This window comes from Monosiga brevicollis, genomic scaffold (assembly GCF_000002865.3).
Source record: "Monosiga brevicollis MX1 MONBRscaffold_5 genomic scaffold, whole genome shotgun sequence".
NCBI classification, from domain to species: domain Eukaryota; class Choanoflagellata; order Craspedida; family Salpingoecidae; genus Monosiga; species Monosiga brevicollis.
This window is the reverse complement of record NW_001865042.1, coordinates 1340221-1362726: the sequence shown is the minus strand read 5'-3', so window position 1 is coordinate 1362726 and position 22506 is coordinate 1340221. Positions and strand designations below refer to the sequence as shown.

General features: G+C 55.2%; 10 protein-coding genes across 10 annotated transcripts; 4 read left to right on the top strand and 6 right to left on the bottom strand.

Moving 5' to 3' along the window:
* Positions 1-586: 586 nt before the first annotated feature.
* MONBRDRAFT_24030 (uncharacterized protein) lies at positions 587-1249 on the top strand (the record flags this gene model as incomplete). The annotated part of the gene is made up of 3 exons (XM_001744344.1): positions 587-850; positions 941-1072; positions 1172-1249. The coding sequence occupies 3 exons, from the start codon at positions 587-589 to the stop codon at positions 1247-1249; spliced, it is 474 nt and encodes a 157-aa protein (XP_001744396.1).
* A 224-nt stretch (positions 1250-1473) lies between these two features.
* On the bottom strand, positions 1474-3750 carry MONBRDRAFT_24029 (uncharacterized protein; the record flags this gene model as incomplete). The annotated part of the gene is made up of 8 exons (XM_001744150.1): positions 1474-1517; positions 1829-1898; positions 2005-2157; positions 2266-2405; positions 2953-3044; positions 3140-3242; positions 3341-3495; positions 3605-3750. The coding sequence occupies 8 exons, from the start codon at positions 3748-3750 to the stop codon at positions 1474-1476; spliced, it is 903 nt and encodes a 300-aa protein (XP_001744202.1).
* Positions 3751-4281: 531 nt separating this feature from the next.
* MONBRDRAFT_24028 (uncharacterized protein) lies at positions 4282-5465 on the bottom strand (the record flags this gene model as incomplete). The annotated part of the gene is made up of 2 exons (XM_001744149.1): positions 4282-5366; positions 5438-5465. 2 exons carry the CDS (start codon positions 5463-5465, stop codon positions 4282-4284), a joined length of 1113 nt encoding a protein of 370 aa, XP_001744201.1.
* Positions 5466-6077: 612 nt separating this feature from the next.
* MONBRDRAFT_24027 (uncharacterized protein) lies at positions 6078-7341 on the top strand (the record flags this gene model as incomplete). Its single annotated transcript, XM_001744343.1, has 5 exons — positions 6078-6145; positions 6538-6587; positions 6836-6873; positions 6966-6996; positions 7100-7341. 5 exons carry the CDS (start codon positions 6078-6080, stop codon positions 7339-7341), a joined length of 429 nt encoding a protein of 142 aa, XP_001744395.1.
* Positions 7342-7613: 272 nt separating this feature from the next.
* MONBRDRAFT_36433 (uncharacterized protein) lies at positions 7614-8828 on the bottom strand (the record flags this gene model as incomplete). Its single annotated transcript, XM_001744148.1, has 4 exons — positions 7614-7774; positions 7930-8305; positions 8423-8516; positions 8650-8828. 4 exons carry the CDS (start codon positions 8826-8828, stop codon positions 7614-7616), a joined length of 810 nt encoding a protein of 269 aa, XP_001744200.1.
* Positions 8829-9555: 727 nt separating this feature from the next.
* MONBRDRAFT_24025 (uncharacterized protein) lies at positions 9556-12054 on the bottom strand (the record flags this gene model as incomplete). The annotated part of the gene is given in 13 exon segments (XM_001744147.1): positions 9556-9705; positions 9793-9848; positions 9950-10028; positions 10108-10175; positions 10195-10245; positions 10288-10449; positions 10562-10688; positions 10773-10832; positions 10955-11226; positions 11311-11499; positions 11638-11722; positions 11814-11865; positions 11990-12054. 13 exon segments carry the CDS (start codon positions 12052-12054, stop codon positions 9556-9558), a joined length of 1416 nt encoding a protein of 471 aa, XP_001744199.1.
* Positions 12055-12524: 470 nt separating this feature from the next.
* On the top strand, positions 12525-14447 carry MONBRDRAFT_20347 (uncharacterized protein). The gene is made up of 7 exons (XM_001744342.1): positions 12525-12635; positions 12862-12942; positions 13025-13119; positions 13196-13276; positions 13408-13643; positions 13764-13834; positions 13936-14447. The coding sequence occupies exons 2-7, from the start codon at positions 12915-12917 to the stop codon at positions 13977-13979; spliced, it is 555 nt and encodes a 184-aa protein (XP_001744394.1). The 5' UTR covers positions 12525-12635; positions 12862-12914; the 3' UTR covers positions 13980-14447.
* A 9-nt stretch (positions 14448-14456) lies between these two features.
* Positions 14457-16119, bottom strand: MONBRDRAFT_20343 (uncharacterized protein). The gene is made up of 6 exons (XM_001744146.1): positions 15991-16119; positions 15691-15889; positions 15233-15558; positions 15022-15114; positions 14839-14922; positions 14457-14716 (listed from the first exon to the last, which is right to left on the bottom strand). Exons 1-6 carry the CDS (start codon positions 16114-16116, stop codon positions 14591-14593), a joined length of 954 nt encoding a protein of 317 aa, XP_001744198.1. The 5' UTR covers positions 16117-16119; the 3' UTR covers positions 14457-14590.
* A 2515-nt stretch (positions 16120-18634) lies between these two features.
* On the bottom strand, positions 18635-19562 carry MONBRDRAFT_15669 (uncharacterized protein; the record flags this gene model as incomplete). The annotated part of the gene is made up of 2 exons (XM_001744145.1): positions 18635-19069; positions 19173-19562. 2 exons carry the CDS (start codon positions 19560-19562, stop codon positions 18635-18637), a joined length of 825 nt encoding a protein of 274 aa, XP_001744197.1.
* Positions 19563-20630: 1068 nt separating this feature from the next.
* On the top strand, positions 20631-22280 carry MONBRDRAFT_6863 (uncharacterized protein; the record flags this gene model as incomplete). Its single annotated transcript, XM_001744341.1, has 4 exons — positions 20631-20723; positions 20883-20943; positions 21329-21978; positions 22053-22280. The coding sequence occupies 4 exons, from the start codon at positions 20631-20633 to the stop codon at positions 22278-22280; spliced, it is 1032 nt and encodes a 343-aa protein (XP_001744393.1).
* Positions 22281-22506: the final 226 nt, after the last annotated feature.

The following is a 22506-nucleotide window of genomic DNA, read 5'->3' as shown; positions in this document are numbered from 1 at the left end:
GTAAAGCGACGCGGCTCAAGGTGCGGTGTTTGCCTGGATGGAACTTCCAACAGCCATAAGAATAAAAACCACATGAACCAGTTCTCGCTGCGCCTGACGCCAAACGTTTAGCCGACGTACGGCGCTTGCTTCCCAGCCCATAGCTGTTGGCTTCCTCTTACGGGTGAGCTCCGAATCAATCCTGAAACGACTCTCCGTCTCTCTCTCTCTCTCTCTCTCTCTCTCTCGCCCGGCCTTGCTTTGAATAACACCCCACCGCTACGCCACTGCTACTTCACCAAATACCGATACACGCCAAATCATCATGAGCCACCCAGCGTCATCGTGTGCGCTCCACCCTCGCCCCCACGACCAGCGCCGCCATGGCCTCTTGCTTCCAGGCGTCGTCGTCGTCTTTCGAGAGTGCCGCTACTCCGCCATTTGCAACAGCAGCCTTGTAGTTTCTCCTCCAAAATTCTCATCCAAACGATACAGAATTTCACACAACATCTGGTAGCATCATGTCAGACTCGGAGGGATCAATGAATGAATGAATGAATGATACGTCTGACATTCTGACATTCTGACATTTTGCCTGCCGTGCATCATGGGGAAAACCACAAAACGGCAGTCGCAGCCAAAGTCGGCCGTCTCGATCGTGAAGGAGGTGGTCAAGGCGGACGATGCCTTAGGGCTCGATCGTGCCTTGGAAGACTTTGCTAAAACGTGCTGTGAGGCGGCCATGACCTTGTATGTGGATAGTGAAGGTACCCTGGCAGAGGTGAATGACGCACGAAAGGCCATGAAGCCCCGCATCGAGCGCTCGCGCCAACAACTCGACCAGCTCCAAGCCGACTACACCCGCCTCAAGGTGGGGGAGCTTGTTTGCCTGAACACTGCTACCCCCGCGGCCCCCACTTTACGTGCCCGCCCCTTGTTGACCTGCCTTTTCCACCCACAGGCCGCTTGTCAACAGGCTCAAGAGCCGACACAATTGCATCTGGCCCCCAACCCGACCCCAAGGCAAATCGTCCGCGCCCTCTGGAGCGACGCCCCAAACTCCGTAGACGTGGCTCGACTTGCCTCCATCACAGTACGCGCATCAATTTTCCGCCCCGATGAACATCCCCTTTGCTGCCCCCATGCATCGCTTTGGTCCCTCAGCCCACGTGTCACGGTCGTGCTACATTAGGACGAGCTACTCAAATCCGAGCCGGTCAACAGTACCGTTACCGGACAGCGCCCTATCAAGTCCGAGTCTTTGCCCTGAAAACACCCGCCTTTTGCTCTTTTGTGCAAGCCTTTTGCCCAGTCTCCAAAACAAAGTTGCGCCGTGACCCAAACTTTTTGTAATTACTCAGTGGCCGTTCTGAAAGGCCATGATTCCTGCCGAGCCGCGGCGATGGAAACGACTCGAGTCGTCTGCCCCGCCCCTGTTCTTTCTCAAATATAACATTCGCAGCCTTTAAGCTAACGGCGCCAACAACTGCTTCACTATCCGCTGATATCCTTCTGCCTCCGCTGCTCGACTATAATGCCTGTTGATTGGCGCGCCAGCAGCCGATTCATGAGGACACGCACTCATTTCCCACCATAATCGACCAAGCAACTCTTGCCCCCTGACATGTTGCTTGACCCCAATGATCAAGCCAGCGCTATTCCTTGCCCATGACCACTTCATGACGACACATAAAAAATCCGAATCCTACCTTTCAGCAAAGGACGCGGCGGCCGTGCCGAATGTCTCGACCCCTGCCGCATGAGCAAGAAAAATGTACTTTGCGTCATCAGTTGGCACCAAAGGAAAGGAAACAGGGCCACGAGGTGCTCGCGAGGGCAGAACACTCACCATCGCTGCCAAGCAAATACTGCATCCAACTCTCAGCCTCACTGGGTGCCTCATACACCAGTCCGGTCACCTGAATCGGGCGCGCCACTTACACAATTAGCGGTGGCTCCGCCTCACCCACCCCGCGCTGAACCCCACTCAAAGCCATCTTCTCTTCCCCCCCTCCATCTCCGAACCTGATGTTCAACAAGGTACTCGTTGCTACCGTTGCGGCGTGCGAGGCAGACGCATCCAAGGCGCATGGCTTCGAGCAGAGTACCACAAACGCCCTCGCTGAGACTTGAGTTGAGGACGCCACAACTCGCCACCATCATCGCATGCAAATCAGCCTATGAGGGTTGACACACCAAGTTCCTCGCAATGAGGCACCCCTCGGCTCACCTATCCCAGACTCTGCGCAGGGTCTAATGCTTGGCCACAGCAAAGGGAGAGCGTACCGGAGCCACAGGTGACGCAAGCAGGGCCCCTGTTGGAAGCTTGGCCTCAACCTCCTCGCGATACGTGCGGTCCAGGGTTGGCCCGATAATTACCAAACGCGCCAAGGGCTGGACCGCATGTACCCTCGCAAATGCCGGGGCTGAGGACGGAACGCAATTCGCGGCCGGGAAAGCAGATTCGTATGAGCTGGCGTGCCTGCGTGAGCTAGCCGCTCTTGCAAAACCAAGACGCAAGCTCACCCAAATGCAACACGTCTTTGACTGCACGCAACCCGGCTGGCAAGAGAAAGACCAAAGGATCCGACTCTGCCACGTCTAAAAAGCCACGTTGGTGTGGACCAATCGGGGCGAATCCACGAAACGCAAGCAGGCACATGGGCACGCACCACCCCGGTCCATGACGCCGAAAAGTGCAGCCAGAGCGACAAGTTCACAGTTGACATCCATGAGCTGCACGAGGGCAAATGACTGCCGCCCATGCCGGCGAAAAGGGGGGCGGGGTGGGACGGACCACAATGACAGATTTGACGAAGGAGGTACCTGCCCCGTGTCAAAAGGGTGGCGCGTGAACCTGCCAGCTCCTCGTCGGAGATGGAAGCCGCTGGGCCGGCAAACATGCGATGAAATTGCGATTGGCCGTGGTAACCAGGTCGTGCAAGGGTCATCGTTTTGCCTTCGCGAACGTACCAGGCGGAATGACTGTGATGGCGGGCGGCAAGGTTGTTGGATAGCGCTCAAGCATGCGCGCCTTGAGGGGGGCGCTCATGGCCACCACAGCCCTACCAGATAATGATCCCACGGATGTGCACGTTGATGTTTGCGCCAACACGTGTGTTGAGAGCAAGGCTGGGGTGCTGCCGGCCACACGACATACCGAGCCGAGGCAAGGACCCGCTGGATGATGTCCCGCTCCGCAGGCTGATCAAAGAGATTGGCATCTGTTCCACCCAGCACAATCACGAAGGGGAATGCAAAGTCTACTCGAGGTCAGGGCACCACCAGTTTGAGCGTGGGTATCGGCATTCAAACAACATCTTGCCCACGCAGCGACAGCAACGCCAGCTCGTGCGCGCACCACGTTCCAAAAAAAGTCGACCGCTGCGGTAGGCATGAATGCCAATGAGACCACGGCAGGGTGTGCCTCGCAGGGCGCTGACTAATGCATTCTCATCGGAAAAGTCGTCATGATGCCAAATGGCCGTGCGGACAGACAAGCTCTCGCAGTACGTCCTGGTTTGCGCGCGAGCATGACATGACATGCAAGAGGCAGGTCAGTACATGGAACATGGTCATGCTTGTGCGCTCCATCAGACCAATCCAGCACAGGTTCAGTCCGCACCGAATACGCTGGGCATAGGTAGCATTGCCTGAGTATGGGCTGCTCGTGGTCAGGATCACCAGCTCGGGAGCTGCACTTTGCACACTCCAGCTCAGCCGCTCAGGGAGGCTGGCCTGAGCTATCTCGAAACCGGCCCCCGTGGCCATGATGCCTACCAGCCGCTGCTCCCGACATCAACCACAACAACACCTACTCATGTCCACCTCCCCTCACGCCATACCCCCAAAAAAAAACTTTAACAGCACGGCCAACACGCCCACCCGCGTGGAAAAGCAATCCGAGCCCGGCGCTGTTTGTCTGAACGGCTGATCGCGATTGGCACAGAAATGCTGACAATAATGCTTACATCCATTGATACATATTCAAGATGTCTTATCAATTTTATCGGAACAATTTCCATCTCAGATCAGGGTTAACAGTTACTCACGGAGTCGGCAGACGGGGCTAGCAGCAGCTTGTTCGCCAGCATCGCCGCTACTTTCGTGTGCTGTGTATGTGGGCGCTGTTGACAGAAAAGAAAAAAAGAGAAGTGAGAGATCTTGTGTACCGGGGTCTTGTGCTGGCATTCTGTGGCTGGAGGGTCGTTGCGGCTGTTGAGCGGCTCTACGAACAATCCAAGTTAGGGGGGCAAAAGTACCAACCGAAGACACCCCGCCCTTCACAAACCACCCAAATCATTATAAAACTTCAAGCTGGCGCACGTCGTGGCGCTCTCGCGCCAGCTTGTCATTGACATCAACCATCAGAGACATGATACGCTTCTGTCGACTCTGAACAGCTTTGAGGACAGCAGCCTTCAAAGTCTGCGGGTCGGGGTTACACTCGCACTGATTGTCAGTGTGCTCGGGATCAAGGCACACGGGATGGGCGCAAGGGTTCCGCATCGCCTTGACCTCGTAAATGACGTCGCAGATCTCTTCCGTATCCAAGTCGCCAAAGTTATCCTTCAAAAGTTGTTCGAGTGGCGCCGCATTCTCGGCCATCATCTCCAACAGTTCATCCAGGTTGGATACATGGCGACGTTGCTTCTTCCAAGCAGCATCTCCCAAGAACTTGCAACCCAAACGGTTGATGAAGACATGCGCGACTTGACCGGCCACAAACCGGGCGCGATCTTTCTCGCGAGCGCTCTGATGAATCCTCTTGTCCTGTTCTCGTGCTCTCTGCTGCTCGTCAAGCTTCAGGTAGAGGTCTCTCTTCATCTCGTCCATCTCCTCGCTATGAGTCTTCTTCATGTCGGCCATGTCCTCGCTGTGAGCCTTCTTCATGTCGGCCATCTCCTCGCTGTGAGCCTTCTTCATGTCGGCCATGTCCTCGCTGTAAGTCTTCTTCATGTCGGCCATCTCCTCGCTGTGAGCCTTCTTCATGTCGGCCATGTCCTCGCTGTGAGCCTTCTTCATGTCGGCCATGTCCTCGCTGTGAGCCTTCTTCATGTCGGCCATGTCCTCGCTGTAAGTCTTCTTCATGTCGGCCATCTCCTCGCTGTGAGTCTTCTTCATGTCGGCCATCTCCTCACTGTGAGTCTTCTTCATGTCGGCCATCTCCTGCTTGAGCCCGTCAATGGTGCCCTGGAGGCGCTCGACGGTGTCCTCGAGCTTGCAAATCCGGTCCTTCTGTTGGCTGATTTCCTGCTTCAGCAGCTTCAACTCTTTCTTTGTCTCTGCGTGACGCATTTCCTCGGCCTTGAGCCTCTCGCGCAATCCTTCAACGCCTGCCAAGGCTGTGCCGGCCCTCTCAAGACACATCACATCCACACCAGCATCTGTAATGGCAAGGGCGGCAGTGAGGCCGGCGACCACAAGATGACGGACGCCAAGCCACACAACAACTTACCATCACTGCCGGAACGGCGAATCTTCATCACGATGGTTCGCAGGCTGTCAGCGGGCACGGCGGGACCGTGGTCGTGGGCCACGAGATCGCGCAAGCTTGTCGCTTCGTCGCACCGAGGGAGTGTTGCGCCGCCTCCGGCGCCGAGCGTGATCGGTGGCGAAAATTGGAAAAGACAAGCGCAAGCAAGGACAAGCAAGCGCTATGCCACGTCAAGCAGGTGCAAACTAATTTTAGTTCCAGACGGAAAAACCAAGCATCGCCATAGGTACCAAGTGTCGCCATAGGTACTAGATGTCAGAGCTCACCTCAAAAGAGAAAAGCGAAAGGTTGTGCAACTGTTGCGATTGGAAGGGCCCCGAATGAGCAACCGAAGACGACTACCCTTCCCCCACCCCCCTTACCCCCCGGCCCTCTGCCCGCCCCTTCACACACTGGATCGTGGTTTGGGCTTGAATTAGCCTGGGGTTAGGCCTTAGCTGCTCGAACAAGGCACCAGCAGCTTTGGGAATGAATATTGCGGCCGGAAAACGAACGTCATTTCGTTCTTACACATGATGTGAAAAATTTAATATTTTTCAGTTTTCTGTTTATTGCTTGTATAAGAGTGTGATGCAATAGAAAGACGCGAACGCGCGAGAACATGAGTCAGCAATGCAAACGCATCATGTTCCACAAGCCGCGTGACAGTGCGCGCGAGGGCGGGGAACGGTCAGGGTTAGCACAGGTGAAAAGCATCGACGTTGGGTAGGAGGAGACAGACAAGACAATAGGGATCGCCCCAACAGGAGTAGCTCCGAGTGTTGAGTTGCTCGCTCTCTGATGCCGCACCAGGCTGGTGCAACACAATGAACCAAGACCAAAGCACTGATGGAGCTTGTCTATGTCTCAGATCTCCGCCTGAGGTCGACATCCATTTTCATGCCATCTGCGCGGCTATTCACTGAGAGATCTGATCGTCAACCGCATCACCATGGCACTGCGATCAACATCAACGACATCACCCTCGTCGTCTCCTCAGCTACGACGTTTGCGTGCGGCAGTCGAATCCGGTACAGCTTGCGCAAAGACCGCAGGGCTCCACATGCCCGTACTTTCCATAGAAACGTCATCCGTGAGGAGCAGCAGCGCATTCTCAGCTGGTTCATGTCTGGTGTGAGGTACGTAGGTGATTCGGACAAGCTACGCCTCATCTTGCGGTTTGGCACCATCGACCCGAACCATGTCTATGCGGTACGTGGGTGTCACTCAGGCCCATTGACAATGATGCCAGTATTTGTGTTGACCGCTGATGAAGGGTCCGGGTGCTCGGGTGTTGTGCTGGTTGTCAGGATGGCCTGACGGCACTCGCCATCACCTGTTACTATGGGCATGGACTCTGCTGCCGACTGCTCCTCGAAGCCGGTGCTGATGTCAATGCCTCCCTGCCAAGCAATGAGGTTGGTCCATGCACTCGCGGCCCCACTTGTGACTTGGCTCACACACCGCCACTCACGAACATGGTTCTCCCATTAACCCGGTTGGTGCATAGTACACCCCTCTGATGTTTGCCGTGATGCGTGGTGCGTACCATCCGATGGGGCTGTGGAACGCTTGTTCTGGCCATCCCTATTCTCACCAGCCATCGCTTCCTACTCCCTTGATGCCCCAACGCGACATTGGTAGTCAACAACCCCTGCCTCAAAATCCTGCTCGATGCCGGTGCCGCCCCTTTTGTGCGCAACAACCGCGGCCGAACCGCGCATGATCTTGCCGCGATCATTGGTCAGCCAACGACGGTCCTGAACGCCTTGCCCCACCTGGCCCCACCTGCACTCACAGTTTGGCGGCACATAGGTCACACGGAAGCCATTGATCTGCTTCGACAAGTCATTGCACAAAAGGGCTTGGCGGAACTCAGTGTCTAATACTCATAATAATATCATGCTATCTGCGCCTTTTGAGGGGTTGCGCTGCAGTCGTATCATGATGCCACGCACACTACCCGGCTGATGGACCAAAAAGAACATCCCCACGCAGCCAAAATGCGACAGCTAATATTTGGCATGTAATTGACAATCCTGAACACAAACATCTGCCTGCTCAGCTGATAGAACAAAAGGAACGGTACATAGTTGACACGTCGCGACCGAAAACGCGCACACAAGGGCGCTTGCACCAAGTCAAATTATTACCGTGTTCAAAGCTCGAGTCGGTCCTCGCCCACGTCGTTGCTCGCCGTCGCCGCTTCCTCGTCTTCGGGGTTGGCAAAGTGTTGCGAGTTGCGAAATTCGGCAAAGAGGGTGAACAATAAGTGAAGTGCCTGGATCCTAGACTTTTGCGTCGGGATATCGAACATTGCTGCTCAAGCAAACAGAGATGATGGGGCCCAAACCGATGCCAGAAAACCGCAAAATGAGCAAGTCACGAGCGGTGTATTTGCACAGTACCCAGCTTCATGGTCAAAAGACAACAGCGAACATCAAGCCTGGGGAGGACCGGGCACGAGAACGCACTGCAGACGATATCAGCGTATTCCTTGATGTCCACGTTGAGGTCAGCAGAAGGGAGCTGAACGTTGTCGAGAACGCGCTCGACGCCTTCGGGCCATTCTTGCATCAGCGATTCGATATCGGGCATGCGGCTCGTGTAGTGGACTGTTTGGGGTTGCTTGTCGCGATGCACCTGGGCAATGCTCTCAATCCAGTCTTCGATGGCTTTGTTGTTGTTCTCGGCATCGGCCACTGTGTTGCGCTTTACGGCCTTGGCAGCCGTGGTCTTGGCGATGGTGCGGAGGTGAAGATCAAGCACTGTTGAATTGGACTGGGCAGCACAGGGCTCGTCAACGACCTCCAAGCCCAGGACCGTAGGTTGTCCATCCGGGCGTGGGATCTATGCGACAGAGAGCAGACAAGTGTGTGATGAGGAATTAAAAAAATAGCAAGGGGAAGGAAGGAAATGGGCTGCCAACATCAACGACACGGGTTTGAAAGTTGAATAGACTCGAACCTTGATGAACGCATCAATATCGCCGACTGCGGGGATGTAATCTGGAATGAAAGGGCGGAGCTTTGTGTCCAGCTCTGTCGTCTCGGGTGTATAGCTACCAAGCACAGGGGAGAAGGTCGGCGTACAATGTTTGCCGTCATAAGTTGCAGATTGATCACCTCCAACCAACACTAACAGTGTTCATCGGGCAGCAGCCAAACTGAGAGGGGCATGCATTCGCGACGCACTTTGTGACAAACTGGAAAAGCTCTTTCACCTCGGGCTTGACCTGGAGGCCCTCATAGTCCTTGGGGTCATAAGCGCCCTCGACACGCAGGCCAGCAAGGCCATCGCCTTCATCGTCGCTGGAGCCGCTGAGGCTGCCAGTTTCGGTGAAGCTGGGCTCCTCGGCCTCGTTGCCATACATGGGATCACTCATTTCTGGAGATTGCGGGGGCGTATCACCCGGCGCAAACTGCAGACCGCTGCGCTGAGTCGTGGACGCGGCTGTGAACAAGGGGCCAAGAAGAGGTTTCAAGGTGAGAGGCACGCAAGTTCGGTGCAGCCAGATCTTAAAACGATCGCACGATAAAAAGATCAACGCCTTCACGTTTAACGTACGAGGTTCAGGAATGGGGCTGGGGCTATTAGCTGAAGCTTCCGTAGGAATGTCTTCTTCAGGGCCCTCGACGGCAAATGCTTCGTCGTAATGGATGGGCAAGGAGCGATCGAGGTTGTCACCGGCGTCAGCAGCAGCTGGCGACCATGACATTCTTCATTTCTCGCACACGCTCGGGGTCGTGCTGCCGTGCCTCTTGACGCCCCACAAGCTTGTTGATATCTACGCTCTCTGGTTACAGCCGACTTGGTCTGGATGATGATGATGTAGGAAACACTCGTCGACACCACCGGCTGCCGTTTTCTCGCTCAAATCGGGAAAAAAAAAAAAAAAACAGAGAGAGAGAGAGAGAGAGAACAAGAAAAAAAAAATTTGAAGTGTTGAGTGCCTTAACAACGCCTTTTCAAGTTTGGAGCAATCTTGTCATGACGAGCAAATTTATCATGAGAATGATAGTAAACGAAAGGAGTGAGTGGATGTTGATTTGGCTCGCTTGCAATACGGCAAAAACAAAACCGAAGCCGTCAGGGGCAGCTCAATCAAAGGCGTTGAAACCGCTCTGGACTTGCTTGACGCCATGGTTGATGATGTTTTCCGAACCGACGCCGACATTACCCAGGAAGATGACCTTGTCAACGGTTGCCTCCAACTCCACTTGAGGCTTGTTCTCGTTGAAGTTGGTACCCTATTGCGAGCATGGATGAGACGAGGCCAGCCCATAGCCCATAGCAAGCGGTGGGCAGCGGTTTGTTAGGGAAAGTCCAAAACTCACTTGCACGATGAGCGTGCCACCAGAAGCATAGATGGCCGACTGGTTGGTGTTGAGATCTGCTCCACCGAATAGACCGGGGTGAGGGGGGGCAAGCAGCATGGGTGGGAATGGTTGATGGCACCGACGGCCGCTCGCAGAGGCGACAGTTGAAACGTACAATCCCAACCGTTGAATTCGCACGAGTTGAAGGTGGTGACGCCGTTACCTGCCAGGCGAGCAATGTGGTTGGCCGGACCCTAAGCCACCTGGGTATGAGTCCAACACCAACGGCAATGGCAGGGATGTTGGGTGGCCATTGGTGGTCATCCCACGTACCCAGAAGGAGCAATCGACAAAGTTGACGGGGCCCGTGTTGTCCTTGCCCACCACCACTTGCGTGTTATCTGCACACCAAACACGCACCGCATGCATCAAAGGCAATCAGGTCCAGTCTCTGTGGGTGCTGCTCCAGCGCTTGCGCCAACGTACCAGCAGTCGAATTGGGAGCAAATTGACTGTTGTGGAAGGCCGTAAACTCGCCGTTGGTAATGAGCAGACCCGCCAACTGGCTCGCGTCCACCTGGACCGAGGCATTGCACGCATAGTCGGTACCAATGCCCAGAAAGTTGCCATTCATGCTTCCCGTTGAAGTCTCCACAAAGTGGTAGCCAATGGCGTCTGACAGTGCAGCACGCAAGTTCACACAGGCAGAGCGGCGATGACCGCGGGTCAGCTTGAGTATAGCCAAAGAGTCCCTGAACCAAGCCATGGCGATTTTTTCGTGACCCACAGGCAAAGCTAAACGTATTGAAAACATATTCCCAGTCGCTGCGCCCCATCACAAAGGATCGACCAAACGTGGTCTGCCAGTACATAAAGTTGACGTCGCTGCTCCACCAGGGATTGAAGTGCACATCCTATCGCCCGTGGCACGCCGGCGCGAAGAACCGTCACACGTTGGCAAAGCGTCGGGTGCGAAGCATGGGCCAGCATCACCGTACCTCGATGCGGCCAATATCATAAGTCTCGTCAATGTATACACCAATGTTGATGGGTTGCCCCTGGCATGCGCCCACGAGATGAGCAAGTGGTGCATTTGATGTAGAGCGACCCAAATAGCCCATGTATTTGAATAACATTCATCATCACGACACGCTCGAACTGCGCATTAAGGGGCCGATACCTGAATGCGTGCAATGTAATGACGGTGAGCAGCCACTGCCGAGATGCCATTCCAGGAATTCAGAATTTCAACGTCCTTGACAGCGGCATTCTCGTCGACCAGTGCTACGGCAAAGGGGTAAGGCACCGGCGGCTCAAAGCGGCCCTGCTCCACGTGCCAAATCACCACACCGGCCAGAGTACTGTCACGGCCAACCGTGATGAAGGGCTTGCCCGCTTCATTGTTGCGATCCGCCAGCGGAATCAGTACCGTCCCATCAACTGGATAGTGACCTAAGTTTGAACATAAGATGATCAGATCAGTTTAGCATGACTGCTTGCGAGATCGGAAGAGAGTGCTCAACCGATGGATCTGACCAGCTTTGGCGTCGTGACTGGGCACAGTGGTAAAGGATCCCTGCAGGGTGACGGCCGTAGGAATGACAAGCTGGCCAGTAAAGCGATACGAGCCTGGTGGCACAAACACAATGCCGCCCGCAGTGTCGTTGGCTGCGGCCAACGCCTTGGCAAAGGCGGCCGTGTTGTCCGTCGAGTTGTCGCCCACCGCTGGCAAAGCAAATACACCGGGCGTGAGACAGCTCAATCAAAGCGCGCGCGCATTCTTTCTTGCTGTTCACGAGCCATTGCCCAGCCAAACATGGCTGAACACGGTGCGCAACTCGAGCAAGCGCCACCTTTACGCACCACCATAGTCGGTGACCACATACTCCCCAGGCATGGGCGAGCCGCGGATGCTGTTGGTCGTCGAAAGGGGCTTGGGAATCATATCCTTTCAGATTGAGGCAGTGAGTGAAGAGGCCAACGCAGTTGAACCAGATCGACCTCGCCTCTTTGTCTCTTGGTGAGCGGCACAGACATACATCGATTGCGGAGCTGGTAAAGGCGTGTCGGCCATGTTGCCGATAGTGATTTCTATTGGGTAATCACACGTTCAAGTGGAGTGTCAGTGTCATTGGCACAAGGAGGCCGATGGCCCCTGATCGGATAGCGTCTTTTTCTGGGAAACAGAAGGTGCATTCCAAAGCAGCTACCGTACCGGAAAGCGTGGGCGGGTGACACGATGGCCACTACCAAAAGCAAGCTGAGCAGCGTCCGCTCCATGGCACCATGTGCGGCAAACTCAGATCTGTTTCGACTCTGCCGTCTCCTACCAATACACCAGACCAGCCAATGAGCAACGAGGTCTCAACAACATCCTTCCCCGCCTTCAACGCCATCTCACGATCCCAGCTACGCTCACATGTCAGTCCACTGAGCTCCAACTTCCCCCACCACGATCCGATCCGACACACACACACACACACACACACACACACACAAACCTGGAGATCAGGGAAAATGGCTGGCCCAAAACATCAACAACGATAACTGTTTGATTAACAACTACAACTAAGCCTGTAACTATTAAGCAAACTGCATCTTCTTTAAAATTATCGTTATAAACTCCTTTTAGGCCATTGTCAGCATCAAGTCTGCCTGCTCTTGTGGAAACATGAATAAGGTTGTTCGTTGCTTTTATGTCTTCTTTGATACAGAATTGCGCAGAGTTGTGTGTATTTGCTTGCGGTTGAAAGAAAAATCTCTCTCTCGCTCTCTCAGCGATCGATTTGAAACGGCAGCGGTGGTCGTTGGAGGCCCTTTTGCGCGGCTCGATTCGGAGCAGCACACGGCTGTGCCACTGGGTATGTATGAATGGATCTGATAAGTTTGAGCAGCTGCTTGGATAGCTGGGCCAGTAACATGGTCAAGGAGTCTGCGATCTCCGGCGTGGGACCAGCGACGTGGCACGCCCCACGCCATCTCGTCGCCGACTGCTTTTGCAAATGGCACTGCTTGCTCAGCCCAGACCCCCATGGCATCGCCACTCTCACGGTTGCGTGCTCTTTTCGCTGCTACTCTTCTTGTCAGCTGAGTAACCTTGCGTCTTTGCGTTTTACGTTGTCCATTTTCCCACCGCCACCATGTTCGGATGGATGGACAAGTTTATTGGTGCGTTCCAGCCCAGCCTTGCCTCCCCGCCTGTCAGTCCAGCCAGAGGAATGCTCATTTCGCCCAACTCCATTCTATTCAGAGTGGCTGAAGAGCCTGTTCTGGAAGGAGGAGATGGAGTTGACGCTGGTCGGTCTTCAAAACTCGGGCAAGACCACCTTTGTCAATGTCATTGCGGTGCGTCTTATCTCGTTCTGTCGCTGGCGCCGCGCGGGCGCACCTGTTCATGGACCTTGGAGGGCTACTTGTACAGTCGGGCAACTTTACAGAGGACATGATTCCGACTGTCGGGTTCAACATGCGTAAAGTCACAAAGGGCAACGTCACAATCAAGGTTTGTCCCGCCAAGACAATCGCATGACTCAGTGCCGTCATTTCTGGAGGCGTTTTTTCTTCTTCTTCTGGAGCGCACACCATCCGCCGGCCCTGGTCCTGTCTCTGACGGAGAACACCGTGCGCTGTTAGCTTTGGGATATTGGAGGCCAGCCTCGCTTCCGTAGCATGTGGGAGCGTTATTGCCGTGGCGTGCAAGCCATCGTGTACATGGTGGATGCCGCCGACGAGAGCAAGATGGAGGGTGCCAAAATTGAACTGCATACCCTCCTGGAGAAGCCCCAGCTGGCTGGCACACCCATCTTGGTCCTTGGCAACAAATGCGACCTTCCCAAGGCCTTTGCCGCTGAACAGCTCGTCGAAGCCCTGTACGTCTGCAGACACTCTCACCCCCCACGGCTTGGACCTTGCCTTGCCTCACCTTTTTTTTTTTTTTTTTCCTCTGCTCTTTTCCGTAAACCCCATCCGCGCCATTCACTCGCTTACAGCGAACTGAAAAAGATTGGAGACCGTGAAGTCTGCTGCTACGCCATCTCGTGCAAGAATAAGATCAACATTGGTACAAGCGTGCACCCGCTCTTCTGCTGTTGGCTCCTCACCCGTTGCGGGTCTACACTGCCCACTCATTCTTGTCTTGGTCGACGCCACTCGCTCTGACAGAAATCACCCTCAAGTGGCTGATGCAGCACTCCAAGCGCAAGTAAATGAACAAGCTGGTTGCTCAACAGAGACGGACAACGGCCAGGCGTATGCGGTGTTGACATGGGCACATGGCCCAAGCTGTGTCACACCTTTTACCTTTTCTTTGGCTCCCGCGCCTTGAGCCCCAGCCCCCCGTCAATCTAGCTGCCGCCATTTGCATTCGTGCGCACATAGCTACGTGTGACCCACAGAGTGGTCGGCGCTTGACCAATGTCTAGGACTTTTCTTTCTTTCTCTTTCTGTGGCAGGTGTTGTTGCCGTGTTGCCCTGCCTTTCCTCTTTCGCTTCACTTGCAGGGGCGCACGACGGGCCGATCCTGCTGGATGGGGCTCATGTGCGCGTGCTTTCAGCGGGTGTGCGAGCTGGCTGTGTCTTATTCTCCTCTTTGTTAACTTTCTTTCCTGGGTCTTACCTGGCCCCGTCTGTGCTCCCTTTCTGTCCCCACGACAAATTGGATTGACAAGTGAGAGAACCAAGGTGGAGTCAGAAAATGCATTTGGAAGTAACCCTCTGATGCCTAGCGCGTGCGGCGAGCATCTTTGAAAAGGCTGGCCAAAAGTAAGGGCCATCTTGATCTGAAAAAAAAAAGAAGAAGAAATGGAAGCGGGTGGGACTACTTGAGCAACGCTTGGACAACCGACTCAACATTAAGCGTCTTGAGGTCATAGTAATCTTGCCCGGTGCCCACAAACACGATGGGCTGGCCGGTAATGTAGGTCATGGAGATGGCCGAACCCACCTACCAGGCGTCAAAGGCATTGAAAGCATCAAGGTGTGAGCAGGCTGATAGGTCAAGATGCTCGGCCTCAAGAACCAGTCACAACGCTCTCAGCCCACTGCTGTGCGAAGCGGCCAACGCACCTTGTCGTCAACCGTGTCGAATTTACTGAGCACGATGCCATCAAGTGTGCGGGGCTGAGACGATTCGGAAAAGTCTTGCAATGCCTGGTTTAGAGGACGCGTATGGATGAGTTTGAACAAATGTGACATCCAGGCGCGGGCGCTGCGTTCTTCCGGTCAATGCGGCTTCGCCCAGTGCTTTACCTTATTAAACTTTGTCAGTTGATCGACGGCTTCGTTGCCCACAAGCGCTTCACCCACAAAAAGAACCAGGTCTGGCTTGTTATGTTTGATCAGCTGGATAGGAGAGAGAGGGGAGAAGGTGCGCATGAATATGGGCGTTGTGGTCACAACACTGAGGTTGTGAGACGCAACGTGTGCTGACGACTGTGGCAGAGCGGGTACCACATCATACCTTGGTCAGTGAGCGCATGAGCGGCTCGTTATCTTGCATGCGACCAGCTGTGTCGACCAGCACGACATCGTAGCCCTCGGTTTTGGCCAAGCTGATGGCCAGCGCCGCCACGCCCGCATCGTCTTTGCCATAACCTTGATCGAAGATGCTGACAATGGGGGCTTGCTGATCGTCTTGCTGCAACATGTTACGCAGCTTGGTGCAGTGGGTCTTGAGCTGCTCCACGGCACCCGAGCGGAACGTATCGCATGCGGCAATAAGCACGCGCATGTTGTTGCTGAGCAGCCAAAAAGCAATCTTTGACAGGTTGGTGGACTTGCCCACGCCTATGCCAGATTGTCAAGACAAACACCACGTCATGTGTTTGGGTGAGGCAAGTCAGGAAGAAACCGAGTCATACATGGCCATAAAATGACCACGGCGTGAAGATGTGCGGTGAAAGTTTGGGGAGCTCGTACCGTTTACACCACAAAACGTGATGACATAGGGGCGTTGCTGACGTTGTGCCTCACGCACGTCGCGGAGAATGTTGACTTGTCGTTTGGGCGTGAGAATGCGCGTGAGGGCATCAGAGATGGCCTGTCGAACCACAGTGGCAATACTGCTAAAGCTTGATTTCTCGGTGCCCACCAGCTGCTCCTCCACGCTCTCGCACAGCTACATGTGTTTTGCCGGAGAGCGGAAAGCAAGGCACATGATCAAAAATAATGCCCAGCCGAGATCTGGGTTGAGCGGTTTGGATTGAAGTGGGAACCGACCTTTTCCGCGATATTTTGTGCCACATTCTTCTCAATGAGGTGAAGGCGCATCTTGGCCATCACCGGTGCCAACGCCTCTCGAGTGAGCTTGGTGCTACCCGTCAGCGAGCTGAAGAAGGAGAACATGCCACGCCCTCCGGCTGCCGCAGCTGCCTCATCCTCCTCGCCATCGCCAAGCAAGAGGTCGGCACCCTCAAACTGCACCGCCGACATACCCTGAGCCATCTGCGCCGCTTGATCTTGCTGTATAAGAAATCCCCGCGAAGCAACGCACGATGAGGGGCCCAAGCTGGTGCGACTGAGCGGTCGGGCCGCGCAAACTGGCCAAATGCCCAGCAAACTTGAGGCCCGAGCCCGCCGTGAGGTAGGTGGCACACCATGACACGCTTCAGAGGTGGAAGAGAACGTACGTATTTGCGACGCTCGGCCTCGGAGATTGCCCCCGTGCTGGGGCGAGGCCCAGACGTGTAATCCAAGCGTTGGGCCTAACATATTAGCACCGTGCATCAGACAGGAACATCCAGTTGCGCGGCGGCCTGGCAAGCAGTTGGAGCAAAGAGCACACCCCGTGTGCCTGCTGGTTGAGCGTTTGTTGACCTACCTTCTTGGGCTTGTCGTCTTGTCGGCGCTTCGGGGTGGAGCTCTTGCTGCTATTTTTTGAGGTACGCCCCTTGTTGCCGCCGCGGCTGCGCGCCTACTCGAGCCCGGCACGCGTTATGTCTCGTGGATGCCCTCAGGAAATCACGGGGGCGAACGTGCAAGGTGCCCACCTGAATGATGCGATCGCGTCGCGCTTGCTTGTCTGCGTCGTCAGTCGCCTCGTCATGCGCATCGTGTTCGTCCCCGTTCATTTGATGGGATGGGTCTGAATCATCGCGGTCGTCATCGTGCTCGACCCCGTGCTCGCCTTCATCAGACTCGTCCGTCTCATGCTCTGTGTCCGTTCCGCTGATCGCAGAAGTACCGTTGGGGCCAGTTGAAAGGCGGCGTGAGCGATCTTGCCGTGCCTGCTCGACAGCCTGAGCTTGTGCTGCTGCATAAATCTTGCCAAAGGTCTCGTCAAACGAGCCGTAGTCGGCATATAAGCTGTCTTTGTCTGCTTTCGGGCGTTATGCAAGGGGCTCCGTCTGAGTGCGGCTTCAAAGCAAAATCGAGTGGGTTGACGTCCAAGCCCTTCCCGCCCTTGCCTACCCTCTGCTTCCTCCGCTGTAGCGGGCAGCCCAACAGTAGCGGGCAGACAAACAGACAAGAGGGCTTCACAAAGCAGGGCTCTCTTGAAGCGAACCTTGCAACAGTTTGAGAAAGTTTCGCTGAACGCCTTGCAAGAGTACAGGGACATAGGTGGTTTGTGCCTGCACAACTTTGCTATAGACAGCCTGCGGTCGTTGTGCATGAGACGCATGCAGCAGGCTGAGCTGGTCGGGCACAAGACTACGTAGCGTAGCACAAGCGTACCGCAAAGATGAGCGAGTGGGTATTGTCGACGCGATACTCGACATATTGCTGGTTGTTGTACAAAAAGGCCTCGGTGGAGTCACCTCGACCCTAAAAGCAGCACACCGAAGCAAAAAGAAGTAGTCGGTGAGCGGTGTGGTAGGGTGCAGCGCCACTGCTTGATTGTAGGCGAAACCAACTGCCCAGACCAGGCTTGCTCAGCTCCGTACCTCGATGAGTCGCTCCTGGATCAGCCCGTTGATGGCATTGCCGCGCAGCGCAGCGGAGCTGTCCTGGTAGCTCCAAAGCACCACGCCACCCTGATGGAAGATGGTAAACAAGTCGAGCATGCTGACGGCTCACGAACCGCAACGATGTACCAGTTGCTTGAAGCCACCACCACGACGTGCCCTCACTCTGCCGTCGTCGCCCACTCACTGCCACAGGAGCCCGAGTAGCTAGCAGCCAGCGCCCGTCTGATCAAAACCGCGAGAGAGAGAGAGAGAGAATGCACCCGGTGTCAGAGATGGATCGTGATGAAGAAGCAAGAAGCAGAGAGTCGGAGAGTTGATGAGGGCAAGCTCAAGAAGCTTTACAGAAAATCCACATTAACAAGAGAGAATGAGAGAACTAGTCTAAAAAGTCAGAGATACAGACTCAACAAAGGCAACGTTGAGAGGGATGCAGATCCAGGCAGGGCGATTCAGGCCCACTAGCTCTCTGCGTTTGCATATGTGTGTGTCCTCCAACAACTCGTCAACGTCAACACTCTCTTTCCCATTCTATTGTTCCTCCTCTTTGTCTGACAATAACGTCTGACATCAGCTGAACCTGAAAAATCTGTGTCGGAGCCGCGATCGCGATCTGAAGGGTTGGACTGGACTCGTTGGACTGGACTCGCCGGTGCACGAAGGGGGGAGAGAACTCTCCAGGCGCGCTTTCTTGCATCGAGGTCGATTGGTTTGCTGCTTAAGCAAAGATGGTAAGAATGGCGGGCGTGAACACGAACAAGTGCGATAGCCAAATTCGAACTACTCAAGGATTAGCCAGAACAAGCAGGCAGCGCACGGGCCAAGCCCGGTGTGGAGAGACAGAGAAAAAGCGTCGCAAGTTGCCAGGGCTGCTGATGACTTGTCCCGGACTTTTCCAAAGTTCTTGCCGACACTTCGATCCTCGTCAGCTTTCTTGTGTTCGGGGTGGCCGAGTGGCTTCAAGAGATGATGACAGAGCAGCAAGTCAGAGCACCATCGGCCTTGTTGACTTCGGGTGTGTGCAGGGTACGCAGATACAACTGAGAGCTGCCATGCTCGGCCAGCTCGCTGAGCACGTGATAATCTTCTGGTGTCATTGGGTTGACAAGCAGGCTGCTCCCGAGCTGCACCACGTTGGCTGACGCCAGCGAGGGGGTAAAGTATACGGGGAGGTGGGGAACGTGGTGGGACACCTCTCGCGCCACTTCCTCGCCCGCTTCGCTTTGGTGTGCAACCAGTCCGTTGGTGGTGGCCGTGATCAATGATTTGAGGTGCAGCGTAGAGGAGGGCACCTTGACCGGGACAACCACCATCCCCGGCAGCGCAGCCTGTAAAAACTCCAGGCCACCCACATTGGATCGTGCCGACTGCCCGACAAAGACATGATCCTCAATCTGGTCGCACATGGCAATTGAGAATGAAGCGTGAGTGGATCGACCAAGCCATCACATGTGTGCGCCTGGCGATCGAGCTCCGAAACAGCAGGTTGGATCGAACCTGCAAGACATCTCCACCATCAAGGGTTGCCCCGTCATCGTTGGGCATGACCAAGAGACGGCCGAGGATTGCACGCAGCTCTGCTGGTTGGAGCGTGAGCCAGTCTAGAAAGGAGACGGCCTCGGGACGGCGACTGCGACTGCCCGGATTGGTCACGATTGTCGTGCCCTGGCAGTGGACAACAATGTCCTCAATAAAGACACAGTCTGGGCAATCGGCATCCGCATGTACCTCCAACACCTCGACATCGGGTACAGCACGCATCAAATCCAGATACTGCTCGTGCTCCTCCATGCAGGCCTGGACATCCAACCGCGCTGGCTGCGCCTGCAGCGCCTGCGCAAAGCTGGGCGACACTTGACGCGTCAAAACGTGCAGGCCCCGCTGCATCCCGATCCCGGCCAATCCAACCCCCCGCACCTGCCGCACCTGCCGCATCGCGGCCACTGCCCATCGCATCGCCATCCTTACGCTGTTTCCTCCACTCCCACAATCACACCCAGGCTCAATCACTCAATCAACCGTTCCCTTCTCCAACCGAGCCCTGCCCATGAAATTAGGCAGAGCAAGACACAGAGAGACAGAGACAGAGACAGAGACAGAGACAGAGACAGAGACAGAGACAGAGACAGAGACAGAGACAGAGACAGAGACAGAGACAGAGACAGAGACAGAGACAGAGACAGAGACAGAGACGGAGACAGAGACAGAGACGGAGACAGAGACAGAGACAGAGACAGAGACAGAGAGACAGAGACAGAGACAGAGACAGAGACAGAGACAGAGACAGAGACAGAGACAGAGACGGAGACAGAGACAGAGACGGAGACAGAGACAGAGACAGAGACAGAGACAGAGAGACAGAGACAGAGACAGAGACAGAGAGACAGAGACAGAGACAGAGACAGAGAGACAGAGACAGAGACAGAGACAGAGACAGAGACAGAGACAGAGACAGAGACAGAGACAGAGACAGAGACAGAGACAGAGACAGAGACAGAGAGACAGAGACAGAGACAGAGACAGAGAGACAGAGAGAGAGAAGAGACAGTCACAGAAACACACACAAAAGCGCGTGTCGCATGCAAGAGCCAGAACTGGTTAAGATCACAACAACAACAACAACAACACAACAACAACAACCACACACCACACGAATCACATCACATTTGTCAGATTTTACGAGACGCCTTGAACCGCATCGTCCCACACACACACACACACATACACAACACACACACGCAGTGACTGTTTTGCTGTTTGACTGACACTTGAGGGGGGGGCGGGGACGAGGGCAAGGAGGGGGGTGGGTGGTGGTGGCTGTTGGTTGGATGGGGATGGAGTGCTGCGCTGGGTGGGTTTGAATGCGATTGAGGACTCTTTGCTGGAGGCAGTTGAGCTGGGTGGGGTGAAGGAACAGGTAGCGCCAACTTTGTAACGGTATCGCCACACGGACCCATGCCCTTTCCAGCTACAGTAACGCTGCGGGCGGTGCGATCAGGGCTCTGGTCTGGGTGTCCGGACCAAGTTCTTTCCCACGCTTCGCCCGAGGTTGGTCAACGTCCCTATTGGTCTATGGCGTGTGATCCACGTGAAGCCATTCCGAGCACCCGTGGTGCCCGTCTTTCCGTCTCTCTCCCTCCTCCTCCCCCCGCCTCCCGCTCCCTCTCTCCCTGTCCGGGCTAATAGGCCACGTTTGCACTGCTGTAGGTTGTGCTTGGCCGCTCGCCGGAGACGGACGTGCGCGACACGCGCTGCAGCCGCCAGCACGGTAAGTATACAACCAAACTTGGCAAGCTCAGCTTTTGGCCACAGGTCAACGCATCGCCGCACGCTCTCTTGTTGACGCAATTTTGATTCGATTCGCTCGCTCCAATGCCCACAGTGCGAGTGTGGATCGACGAGACCAAAATGCTGGCCTACTGCAAAATGGTAGCTGCTGCAGATTCATTGCTCCCGCTCGCACCTGCGCAGAAGGCTTGATGAAGCGTGTACCCCGTCACACCCTAGACACCATACGCACCCTCACCACCTCACCTTTTCTGCGCGCGCCACTCGCTAGATGGGTCGCACCGCGGGCTATGTCAATAACGCGCCAGCCAAAAGAAACATTGCCTACCAACTCTCGCATGGCGATACTCTTTGCATGCTTCCAGGGCGGTATTGCTTCGAAGTGCTCTTCAATCGCCGAACCTCCACGCAGCGCAGCTCCCAGTCTGCCACGGGATCGCAGAAGCGCCTCGCGTCCACCAGCACAAATACCGCAACTTCCGACTCGGCTGCAAAGCGCCCCAAGCAGTCGACGTCCGTGGCCCTGGATGCTCTTGGTCGGACGACGACCTATTTGCGGCTGCACGGGTTTCAGCTCCCACTTCGCCCCGGCTGGCACTGCTATCAAGACTCAGTCCTATGCAAGCTCTTTGGTGGTGCACCCCCTACCACCAACGCACGTGTGGCCGCCTTTGACTTTGATGGCTGCCTCGTGCACACTAGTGTTGCCAATCGCGACCCCAAGGCCTGGAGCTTGCGCGTGCCTGAAGTACCGCGAGTCTTGCAGGAATGCCATGCGGCAGGATACCAAATTGCAATCATTACCAACGAGTCTCTGGCGCGCTTCAAGAAACGGGAGCCCATTGAGATGAACCTTGTCAAGAAAACCACGCGTCTGGACGAGTTTTGCAGTCGGCTAGACATGCCCCTTGTGGTTGGTCTGGCCGTTGTTTGGGAGAACTGGCTGTTTTCAGCTCGTTTCAGCCAGTATTCAGCACATCAAGCTGCTTGGCCGTATGAATTACCCAAACCCAACGTACCCCCCCTTCTCACGCGACCCCCGTTTGTTGTGCAATGCACCCTCCTTAGGTTCTGTGCTCGCTCCTCAAGGACCAGTATCGTAAGCCGGATGCAGGCATGTGGCGTATGCTGCGCCAGCTCAACGCGTGTGAGCCTGATTTGAGTGACAGTTTCTATGTCGGTGATGCCGCTGGTCGGCCCCGGGATCATTCTGATTCCGACAAGGCCTTTGCCCAGCGCGTGGGCCTGCGCTTCCTCACCGAGTCTGAGTTTTTCCCGCAAGGGCTTGCAGCCCTGCCCTCCTCCACTGCGCCCTGAACTCGCTCTTGCCAGTGCGCGCTTCATCAGACCCTCCCTGCCCGTCTTCTGTATCACAATATCTTTGACCCGCGTGATTGTGGCTAAAAATGGGAATCTGGATATCAATTTCATGATTTTTAAAAAAAAAAAGCTCTTTGAAGGTTCTCGATGCTGTGCACGCTTGCAGGTTGCAAGCAGCACTACAGCCAATGAGAAGGTTGGTTGTCACGCACCGCGCGGAGGA